General features: G+C 34.7%; 1 protein-coding gene across 1 annotated transcript; it reads right to left on the reverse strand.

Moving 5' to 3' along the window:
• Nucleotides 1–698: 698 nt before the first annotated feature.
• On the reverse strand, nucleotides 699–12,721 carry LOC106707808 (neural Wiskott-Aldrich syndrome protein). The gene is made up of 11 exons (XM_045686514.1): nucleotides 12,360–12,721; nucleotides 8,536–8,763; nucleotides 5,390–5,489; nucleotides 4,072–4,233; nucleotides 3,582–3,698; nucleotides 2,796–2,969; nucleotides 2,266–2,385; nucleotides 2,091–2,189; nucleotides 1,783–2,006; nucleotides 1,592–1,681; nucleotides 699–1,421 (listed from the first exon to the last, which is right to left on the reverse strand). Exons 1-11 carry the CDS (start codon nucleotides 12,453–12,455, stop codon nucleotides 1,254–1,256), a joined length of 1,578 nt encoding a protein of 525 aa, XP_045542470.1. The 5' UTR covers nucleotides 12,456–12,721; the 3' UTR covers nucleotides 699–1,253.

The following is a 12,721-nucleotide window of genomic DNA, read 5'->3' on the forward strand; positions in this document are numbered from 1 at the left end:
AAACATGAATATTAAAAAATTGCCTGAGCTTATGAAAAATTTAGGGAATTATAATATATCTGAGCTAACAATAGAAATAAGATATGAAATTTCAACACCTAAGTTAAGAAAATTCTTAGAGATCATAAAAGGGAAGAAAAATATTAATTAGGCAAAACTGAATAACATAAACGTAGTTTTATCTGCAAAATACAACAAAGAATAAAAGAAATCATTTTTTTATTTCTACTGTATTTGCGTCCAATCAAAATTACATAACGATTCTTGTTTTATTAAATTAAATGATATACTATTATTAATTAATTTACACATTTAATAAAAAAATAATAAGTATAAAAACTATGAAAGTATATTTTTCTAACATTAAAAAAAAGTTACACCATTTTTGTTCTTGAAATTTTGTATAATGAACTTTGACAGTTAAAAGATATGCTGAATAATTACTACTTATACCACTTATATATAATACCAATATTCTTAGAAAAAAAAAACATCTATTGATCAAGTACTTTTTAATTTAACAAATTTATAAAGAAATAACTTTGCACCTTTTTATTAATAATAATACTTTAAAAAATATTAAGAAACTGTGGGGTAACGGAACGTAAGTAACCATAGAGTATGTAATGTTTCAGACTTGTCAAAGCTCTTCATATAAAAATCGAACTAAGTTTATACTACTGTAGAGACAGTAAAATATTGAGCGACTCAGGGAACACAATTATATACGACACTTCGGGATCTTATTATAATTATTATGCCTATATATCACGCAAGGGTATTATCAAATACAATAGATATATTGTCTGAATGGTCTATTCATTAGTATATCTATGAATTGAAACATCAATACTAGACCATGGAAGAATACGATAAGACTTTAGTATGATGACGTCACAGCATGCTTGTAGCATACAAACAAGTGAGGCGAAGTAAAGGTGATATAATTTATATCCGTGTGACTTGCATCTTTATGAAAGCAAAGTAAAGAATTATTGTAGTGTATACGCACCTTTATAAATATATTTTTTCAGTTCACTTGTTTATGGTTGTCTCGTTTCGATGCGACAAATATGACTTGTAAATCTTTCGGCCGACACAATATTGTCGGCGAATGTTGTCGGAATAAGAAACATGTCGAAATCTAATGCCGTCATAACTGTCGGCGTTGGAAGTGTCTTAACGCAGTATTGTCGCCTGATGTTCTGTAGTGTGGGGATATGTGACGTCACAGCGTCAGTGTAATGACGTCACTAGTCCCATTCACCGTCGCTGTCGGCGTCGGTGTTGTCCGAGTCGGAGGAGTGTATGGCGCGGTTGCGTTCGTCCAGCGCCCGCGCTAGGGCTTCGGCCAGGCCGCACGAACGCACTTGCGCCTCGGGCTTCGCCCTCTCGCCCGAGCTGCTTGTAGAACGGGACACCTGGAAGAAGATATTTTATGTCGTACCACGTATTGGAAAATAATTTTTAAATGAATTTATAACTGCTAATAAGTGTAAAATTATCAAATTAAAATTTATTAAATGTCGATTATGTGACAGCGTCGAGGAAAATGTCATAAATGAGTTTATTAATTTGTTTATTTTATTACCGATTTCAAATCGATGCCGCGTCTGATCTCGCTGAGCAGATTGCTTCTGTTGTCTTCGTTCAACGACGTCTTGGAGCCGACCTCCACATGCTGGGGGTTATACATTAATAATAATAATTTGATTTTGAATTAATAAAAAAAAGTAGATATTAAAAGTATAAAAAAAAGTAAGTAGGCAGTTTCAAACTCACCCTGAGCTGTTTGCTACCGCTACGTATGCTCTCCATGAGGGCGGCGCGGGGGTCTGGCGCGGCGGGGGAGGCGGGGGAGGGTGTGGGTGCGGCGGGGGACAGGGCGGGTGGAGGCGGGGGTGGCGGCAGGGGGGGTGCGGGTGGAGCCGGCGGTGGGGGCGGCGGCACGCCCGGCGGGGGCGGGGGCGGTACCGCCGGCGGCAACGCAACAGAGCTCGGCAGCGCTGCACACGACATACAGACATTTTTATTTAATAATAAAAACCAAATGAAATTATAAGTGGTAAGAAGTCTAAGTTAGTACTCACGTTGCGGGGGTCGCGGCGGGGGGTTCCTGGGCGCGGTGAGCGAGGGGGGCGGTGGCGGGGGCACGGCGCGCGCGGGGGGCGGTGGGGGCGCTCGTGACGCTGTAACATACACATACATAACATTACCTTGATAATATACGTTTCTTTTTATATGTAACTAAGGTTGTGTACTAACGCGGTGCGGGCGGGTGCGGCTGCGAGTGCGTGCGCGAGGGGGCGCGCGACGGCACTGGAGGCGCGGGGGGTGCAGGGGGCGCGGGGGGCGCAGACTGCGGCGCAGGGGAACGAATTGAATCTGAAAATACAAACGAAAATATTACTAATTTTATCTAAATCGTAAAGTTATATAACACTAGCTGTCGCCCGCGTTTCTGTAACAAAAAAAAAACGTAATAAGTAGCCTATGTGTTCTTCCAGACTATGTCCTACATCTCATCATAAAGATCCGTTGAGCCGTTGCGGATATACCTTCAAAGAAACATCCATCCATCTAAACATTCGCATTTATAATATTGGTAAGATTAATATTAATACATACAAATAATGCCGGCAAATTATTCATGCAACAATTTTTATAAATGTCAATTTTAGGCTAGAATTTTAGGTTGTAGGCGTTCGTTACTGTCTAAAATTAAGTCCAACCTATGAAGCTTCTATTCTCTTATCTTTCACTACAGCTGTAAATGAAAAGACATATGGAATTACTTTTCTGTCGAGGTGCGTCGTGCAGGTCGTCCTTGACAGCGTTGATACCACCGTGCGAGTTGATGAAGTCGTACACAAACTCCATGGTGTCGTGGTCCTGCAGCTGCGTCTCTGATATGCCCGCTTTCGAGAAGAAAGATCGCATCTCCTCTTCGGGTAAGTCCACATCGAAACCTGTCGCATAAAACAAATACAACAATATTAATTATTTAGTCATATAATCTGTTGAGTTCAGTGGAATATTAAAGCTCAATAGAATGTCTATTTCCGTAGTTAAATAAGTCTAGAGGGATCACTTATTTAATTAGATATGTTAATGTGCAGAACAATATTTTTTTTATATCATAAGGTGGCAAACTAGCAAACGGCCACTTGGATTCGCCGAAATAGCGAGGCGACCGTTGCCATAGACATCCGCAAATGCAGATGCGTTGCCTAACTTTAATTAACGGAGAAGGGGACGCACAGAAAGAGGATATTTCTCCTTCCTATGCGTCCCCTCTTCCGACAAATCCACTTCCCCTATCCTTTCCTAATAAGAAAAGGGTGGGAAGGGAAAGGGGATTAAAATTAGGCCTCCGGTACCACACTCATCAGACAAAACGCGGAATTACTTCCACTTCACGCCAGTCTTCTGTGTGGTCGTGGTATTGCACCGGTCGACCCGACCAATTCGTGCACCCAACAAATATTGTTGTTGCAGGATCTACCACTGTTAAAATATTAAAGTAAATAAAAAAAAACTTCTACGGAAAGCTTTGACAGTTGACTATAAGAATAACTCACCTTTGTTAGCATCCCAGCCGACGTGGGATATGTGCTGGAAGTCTTTCGGTGAGCCGATGTCGGCTTTCGTTAGTTTCCGACCTTTAGGTTTTTTGCTCTTCAATGTATAATTTCCGCCTGTAATAAAGTACAAAATTAACTTAAGAACTTTTTAGTTGTTATTTGAATTGCCAAGAATCTAGTACCTATATACTATATTGAAAGAACGCACTACATTTCTCGTCTTCTCTTATGTAGGAAAATGTATTTTTTTTGTTCGTATCTTTACTCTTTCCATATTTAATTAGAAATACTTACAAAATACTTTTTAAATAAGCTGTGAATAATTGAATAGTGGTCACAACATTTCATTTGGAAACCGTCACTCTTATGTAATTTTTTTTGAGTAGGCACTGTTAGCCTTGAATTGGCGTTTACAGCTTCAACGGACTTGAGGCGCAGATGGCGCTTAGCCTAAACCTCGTTTAGGACTAAATTGAGATCTACTTGCCTGAAAAGGAAGGTGTTTTAACAGGCTGTTGTGTGGGCAGGGGAGCTTGATGGGTAGTTTGCAGTGGGACTGGCATGGGCGGAGCGACGCCGTTGTGCCGAACCGATCGCTGCGACGTCGTACTGTTCATGCGAGCCGCCATCATTGACTTCTGCCGTCGTTCTGCAACGTATACACGGCAATAAGAAAGGAATATGGTAAAATCTTAAGAGATCATACTTTTCCATACCAGCTAATAAATAAAATAAATAAAAAAGCCTTTCATTTCTTGCAGGTACCACAAATTAGTTATTCTAAAAACTACTTATTATAGTACACTAGCTATCGCACGCGACTCCGTCCGCGTGTAATTAAAAAAATCATAAGTAGCCTATGTGTTCTTCCAGACTATGATCTACATCTATTCCAAATTTTATCGAGATCTGTTGAGCCGTTCTGGAGATACCTTCAAAGAAACATCCCATCCATCCAAACATTCGCATTTATAATATTAGTAAGATTGCAATTTGGTTACTAATTTAAACATTTTATATATTACTATTTTTAAATTTAATAAAAAGGCTAGATATTAGCGAAGTTTTTAATAAAAAATATATGTTTTGTTCTTCATGTCTGCGTACATGCGAGAACCTCTCCGTGAGTGAAGCTAATACCCGTTAATAGTTGATCATAAATTCTCAAACTATATAATAGAAAAACCAATATCATAATTCATGTTTGTATGTATGGTTTGATTTTTTATATGTGTTTGGGAAATTTTTGTATTAATATTATATTCACGGTGATGTATTTGGAAAGTTGTATTGACATTTATTTTACGTAGGTATTTTATAAACGTAACATACACATCAGGAGCTCGGCAGTAACACAACAGCGTGCGCTTGTTTATATATGAGATATTTGTTAGTAAACAGTTGTGTATTATTATGCCAGCTATAGAAAACAACGACCGATGAAATCACAGTATTATAAAATTCAACTTAACAATGCGTGAACAATACTATTGCTTGTTTTTAAAGAAAACCCGAAAAAATCACGATTACGAAGTACAATTACTTCATTTTAATCGTTATTTCTGTATAAACTCTAGAAAGTATTCAAATTTTATGCAGGCTTGGTTTTAGGTGACAGCGCTTGTGTTAGCACGCGGGATGAGAGTAGACGAAAGCGTGCGTAGATGTTTGTACAACCTCTGCATCCCTTTATGTTCCGCCGATACCTAAAATTGTGATCTGCGCCGTGTCTTGTGCGAAATTGTTAACCGCCATAAAGTTTGCATGGCACTGTATCATTTTAGTCTATTAACATAGAATTTTACCTTGCCGTCTCTGTTTCCGCAATTCGATCTTCTCGATAAGGGTGTCTCTAAGTATTTTCGCCTCATCTTCGTTGGCGAAATTGAACGCGGTCATATAGTCCTGAAAAAGATAATTTCATATAATTTTAATAACATGAAATTACAAAACCATAGTACTACGTTTTTTTTATTTCCAACAACACTGTCTTATTGTTGCCATATGAAAAAGTACTTATAAATCTTTTTATTTTTTTTATTGATTTTTAGAAATCTAAAACATATTTTCACATCACGCTCATTTTTTCTAAAAAATAGAGGTAACTATATATGAAACGGGTGTTTCGATTATAAATATTATCAATAGAATTATTTAGAACAACTTCCACTACTTGACTTTATTAGTATGTTGATATATAGTTTGTTCCTGAACACCGGTTTTATAGTTGGATGCTGCTAGGAGCATAAATGGCAAATAAAACTTTCCTATTTATAGTTTAATCGCTTTTAATGTTTAAATAGATATCAACATAATTATTTGATCTTAGTAAAAATTTTCCGTTCATTGCACTGCGTTACATCCGCACGGAATTTTAAAAAAAAACATAGTATGATCTACCTCTAGGCCAAATTTCATCAAGATTAGTTGAGGCGTTCTGGAGATACCTTCAAACAAACATCCATCCATCCGTCTAAACATTCGTATTTATAATATTAGTATGAAGTAAGATAACGTAAATAAGTACAAAAACAAATTTGCCTCATCTCTCTTCCCTTACTTTGGGTTATAAAGTTATGTAGTTTTACGTACAAATGTGTTATTCAAATTTTGTAGCAGTAGTACCACAGCCTTCGAGTTTTGAGGTTTTCGGGAGATTTTTGTTCGTTTTTGGCATTAGTCTTTACAATAAACGTATCTTTTATACATGTTTATAGTCATATTAAGCGATAACTTTTAACTATATTGAGATACATAATGACGTATTAATTGAATGTGCATTGCTCATAGGATCAAAGAGTCATCGAGTATGATAATGACTGTTAGACAAAGTAATGCGTACGAGACGAGCATATTTTTGCATTGTCCATATCAGAACACCAAAACTGATTTACATAACAGCTCTGATGTGACGTAAGCGTCGCCTGTCCATTGCAGACGGCGGCGCAGGCGCAGAATTAGAAAGCTCGACTCAAATGAGCTGTTACGTTCTGTCAGACTGAAGAAAACAATGAACAGCCGATCCGACCCGACCACTGTTCATTCTTGCGATAGATTGCGTAACGAGGAACGTCGGTGACTTTTTTGTTTTTAAATCTCGACGTCTCGATGTTGATCACACGCCCATAGTTTATTGATGATTCATTGAATAATAGTTGTTTGATAAAATAAGAATAAGGTTACAACGATGAATGGATGCGTTAGTAGGGCACACAGCATACTCACGTGTTTACATGATCAGATTTTTATTAAAGGAAAGTGATAAGTAACCGTAATTTTTATATAAAAAGAGTAAAGGAGTATCTGACGTTAGAAAGAGACAATCGTATATTTTTATCAAATATTCGGTACGGTAATTTTATAGATATTTTTTAAACGAAACAAAGATATCATGTCCATTTTATTGTAAACATAAAATATAATGTTCCAAAGTGGCGGATGTAAACCCAATTGATGGATGGATGTCACCCCGCCGGAAGGAACTGACCTTGTTCGATTTCATGTGAAAGGGGCATTAACGTCTCGCAGACAGATTAAGCAATTACTTCGTGCTATTAATATTTTGCACGAACATTGTATAATTATAAAGAAATGTGTGTAACTAGAGCATTTAAGTAATGATAGATTAATTGAACCAGTTCCGAACGGCAGTTTTAAAAGTCTATCACTTTTTTTGTGTATACAGTTGAAACAAACTATTAAGCCCGCAACACACCTTCAGTTTTAACTGTACAGTCAAATCATTTGTGTTTAGGCAATATTTAACAACAGTTAAAACTAAAGGTGTGTTGCAAGCTTTATTTAATGTAAAAATTTTTTTTTACATTCCATCGGCAAATAGCGTAGTTACAAGATTGAAATTATATTTTTCTAGGTATCAGGCAAATCTTTTTATTTCCATCCTTATCTGTATGTTCCGCTTTCTCACTAGAAGTTGTAGGTAGGTATTACATATATATCCATGGTAATCGTATCACGTATTAAAGGGTGATGTAATTCACTTGCTTTCTACATAAAGAATTTATCGCGTCCTACACTTACACGTCTACAACATACTATATATAAGTTTGTGCCGTTTATTAGATTTATGTACATACTATTTTAAAAATAATAGTATAGTTAGATAAATATAGACAGAAATTGTAATAAACACAGCCATAACATGTAAGTAATCTTAACATAAAATTGTCGTAAGTACAGGGAAAGGCGACGATAAAGAATACATTGTGTTATTGAATATTCCTAATTGAAGGATAATATTAATTAAGAAGCCTACAGCTGGAATATTCACACAGTGCTTAACTGTCAAGTCTTGGCCAGTATACATTATAGCAATCAACTGTTGAATACACTCTTAGAATATGCTCGAAAACAATACATCACGACAACATAGATAAGCCTTGTAATTAATTTGACGATTACGAGTGAAAAGATCTATACCGAACTGAAGTACATCGAGAAAGACTGTTGAATAACGCGAATAACTGGAGTGTGGTCTTATTCCTTGTGTGAATAATCTTTACTGTAATTATTTATAATTTTGGATGATGCAAATTTTGTAATCTATTGGTAATTCAAATATAATATACGGCAAATTCCGTTATATTAAAGAGTCCCGATTTTTATTCTGTGATTATTGTCACCATTCATATGTCATTAGCATAATTTAACTGGAGAAAGTCTTGTATAACATAGTATGAAATATAATTCTTTAAATAAACATGGCAATCAATGAACCAATAGCTATTTATGAAAGTTTTTAAAAATTACAGTTTACCAGTTGAACAACAGACGACTCATACATAATGGTAACAAGTTGTGTTGTCCTGTCTAAATTTAAAGTACTACTTGTTTGCTACAGACAATTATAGTAAAAGTTGTAGGAAAATGATTCGAATGCTCGATCTATAATTGAATTTATTTAAATCAAATCAAAATAAAATTGACTCACCTCAGCTTCAAACGTGTGTAGATAAGGTCTGGGGCTTTTATATTCTATCTGGAGGTAGACTTCGTGTTCCCATATCATAGCCTTGCGGTACAGGCAATAAATACGGAAGAAATAGGACCGCCTGCCGTTGTCCTTGATGAGGCACAGTACACCTGTGTCCTTTTTCTTCCATTCTGAATGCGCGGGACCTTCTGTCGTGAACAGTTGGACGACGGCAGTCGCTAAGCTCTGCGGATAAAACAAATCGTCTTTCATTCACTTAAAAACAGTTACCTTATCTTAATACGAAACATTGGACGCCTGTTTGGTATTTAATAACTAAACGTCTGCAATAATCTGAATTAAATGAGACACACGACATTAAATTGTACAATTATGTTCCATTTTCTAAAGTGTTTCGGCAATTAAATCAGCCACGATCAAAATTAGTCTCCAGTTTTTACACGTACATAAGATTAAAGTTTCAATCTTACTAATATTATAAAATGATGGAATGGAATGTTTAGATGGATGGATGGATGGACGTTTGTTTGAAGGTATCTCCAAAACGGCTCAACGGATCTCGATGAAATATATCAAAGATGTAGATATTCTGGAATTCATAGTCTGGAAGAACACATAGGCTACTTATTAAGTTTTTTTTTAATTCCACGCGGACGGAGTCACGGACGACAACTAATACAAAATATGTTTAATAAATGGAAATACCGAATAAGACAAAATATATTTTTACAAGAATTAGTAACAGGCTTATTATTTCCGGCTCCTATCGATGTAAGTAGTTCCGGACGGTCGCAGGAAATGACTGATTGAAAAGGAAATTCGAAAAGGTATTTAAGCAGGTTAGCGTCCTGTTTCATCGGGACATTTGAATAGATCGATAATATTGTATTATCATACCGTGTACAGTCGAGGACGTTTATTTCCTAACCATTGCAATGAAATGTCATTTGGCACTTAAATGCAATTAAATGTAAAAAAATCTTTTCATATCAACATACATATGTGCTAAATTATGGCGCTTATTGTGATTTGTTGTACGATAATCGTCCCAAGTGGGCAGTGAATTAAATTCTTTGACTGTAAATGGGAATATTAGGTTATAGATTGTTTATGCTGTTACTTCTTATTGTATTAAATGAACTATATAATTGAGGTGGTGCAACTAAGTACAAAGTAAATAAATAATGTTCGAAGTAAGTTTCGTAAAATTTTGAAAATGAAAGAGAAGAATTAAACATTATTGACAATTATGAGGATTTATTAAATTAAAAAAATACAACAACAATCCTTAACATTTTTGTAAAAACAAACATTGTACATAAACAATTACTTTGATATGATACAATATGTTGCAAAATCACTTATTATGTGACAATTGGTGTTCATTGTGATAAATGTAATACTATTAACCGAATGTTGATCTTGAAAGAAATAGAGGTAACAATAATGTTCAAATATGTGGTTTACAACAATTAAAATGAAAGGTATAAGTGAGTTCTCACTTAAGAAAACCTTGTATCAAAACATATTGACATTTTATATCCTTTGAAAATAACTGATAACAATATATTGAATACAAATATTTTGTCAGTGTTATTGACCCCTAAATTATGATGTTTATATAATAAAGAAATATTTTAGGATTATTTATATAACTAGCTGTCGCTCGCGACTCTTTCCGCGCGGAATTAAATAAAATACGTAGTGTTGTGTTCTTCCCGACTATATACATCTGTTTCAAATTTCATCAAGATCCGTCGAACTGTTCTGGAGATACCTTCAAACAAACATCTCTCCATCTAAACATTTGCATTTATATTAATAGTACAAATTTACACACACCCTGATATATAATCTTATATCTATATTATCTATATATATAAAAAAAAGTCGTGTTAGTTACACTATTTATAACTCAAGATCAGTCGAACTGATTTAGCTGAAAATTGATGGGGAGGTAGCTTAGAACTAGGAGACGGACATAGGAACTTTTTTATCTTGTGTGCATTTTTTTATTCCGCGCGAACGGAGTCGCGGGTAAAAGCTAGTTATATATATAGCTTTCAGTTTCAACATAAATTAATCTGATCTCACAATATTCAACACATTCAGTGCAACTACAATTTTTTATTTAATTTCTATGTATGAAAGGTAACTTGTCAGGTGAGACTGTGGCAGTAAATGTGTCTTTGTAAGGCTATAAACTAAATGCTGTTATACAAGACAGAGAGGTTTTAAAGCAGGATTCAAATTCATTGACACTTTCACTGCACATAGCTATGTACTTGCATGTATATAGAGAGGAATTGCTTTGATACCATCTCTGGATATATTTACATAACAAGTCATAAACTTGTTTTTATATAATTTTATTGTTTTTTAAGAGTTTCAATAATCATTTATTATACATTTCTGAGTAACTCTTATTGAAACTGAATGAATCTATTGATGTGATTATCACTTGTTCTTTATAAAGTGAATAGACTAGAAATAATGCTTTAGAACAGATGTTTTCAAAATACAATTAGTACCCACCATTGGGAATGAAAATTGTACTCTGAAATTTTAGACTGTACATTTCAGTGTTCAATTTTCACTAATATTACACTATACTTTACAAACATTATAAATGCATATTTTTAGATGGATGGATGGATGTTTGTTTGTAGGTATCTCCGGAACTGCTCAAATAATCTTGATGAAATTCAACACAGATTTAGAACATAATCTGGAAGAACACATATCCTACTCATTATACTTATTTTTAATTTCGCGCAGATGGAGTCATGGGCGACAGCTAGTCATTTATATTTAAGCCCTTGATATTATTAACACTTTTCATTCCAATTAGAACAAATAAGACAGTCAATAGGTCCCAAGGTTGGAAATATTTTTGAAAGATCAAAGCTCAGTCTACTTTCAGAAACACTGGTTTAGACGATTTACAAGCCTCCACAAGGAATTAATAAATAAATCTTATTTAGTAGCCTATGTGTTCTCCCAGACTATGTTCTACATCTATACAAAAGTTTCAGTGAATACCATTTAGCTGTTCTGGAGATACCTTCTATCAAACATCCATCCATCCATCTAAACATTCGAATTTATAATATTAGTAAAATTCAGAAATTGGTTATTGTCAAAGAACATTATTATTTTAATCATTCAATTGGTTGCACTTTTGTAAAAGTCACCTCAACACATGCAAATACTATAATATAAATAATATATGTATCTATCCATTAATTCATGGTTTGTAGATTAGCTACTTTATTTATTTTGCCACAATATAACAAATTATGAATAAAAAATGAGGGTCTGGAAAATTTTCATAGCTTCATCGGTCAAAATATTTATCATTTTTAAATTACTACAATGATAGTTAAATGAAATTAAAATTGTTACAGAAAATGTTAATGATAGTATAATGGAATATAAATTATGTGGCCTTCAGTGTTTTCTTTTTATTTTATGAAATTTTGACTTTTGTTAGTTAAAATTACTCCAATGACACTACTTTATTTAAATGTGCATCAGTTATAAGAAAAAACTTTTTTTATTAATGAATGTTTATTCTGTTAAGGAATTTTTGTTTCTTTAGATGATGTCATTAATTTAAGTGTTATTCAGTTTCATTCCATAAAAATAAGTATTTTTAAGTTCTGAGTGATTTACAAACTTTTTAAATCGAACAAATCAAATTTTATCTAAAACGTTAATGCTTATCGCGTCCGTATCATCGAAATTCTTCGATACAGGTAAAGATAATGTTTAATCTATTGACTGAATCACGAGGAAGGACGCGGTACATATTGACCTACCTGGCACTTAGGTCCGATGAGGCTGAACACCTGTTCGTTCTCGTCCCGCGACAACAGGGTGCTAGGCCTGTGTTCTCCCCTCGGCATCCTTCCCATTGACTTTTAAATACACTCATAAAAACACTATAAACAGCCACGATAAAAACGATCAGTCATAGCGGTCTCCCAACATTTTGACGTTACACTTTTTATTTTATGTTCGCAATTGACTCTAAACAGCAATAAGAGCATTTCTTACGACACGGAAATAATCATTTCACGTTTAAACGAGATAAACTTGGAAAAATCACAAATTACTTTCTCTACATCCGTACGTGAAACATCAATCATCAGACTAATGTTGCCAGTTGCCACAGCCACAA

The sequence above is a fragment of the Papilio machaon genome, chromosome 3 (genome assembly GCF_912999745.1).
Source record: "Papilio machaon chromosome 3, ilPapMach1.1, whole genome shotgun sequence".
NCBI classification, from domain to species: Eukaryota; Metazoa; Arthropoda; class Insecta; order Lepidoptera; family Papilionidae; genus Papilio; species Papilio machaon.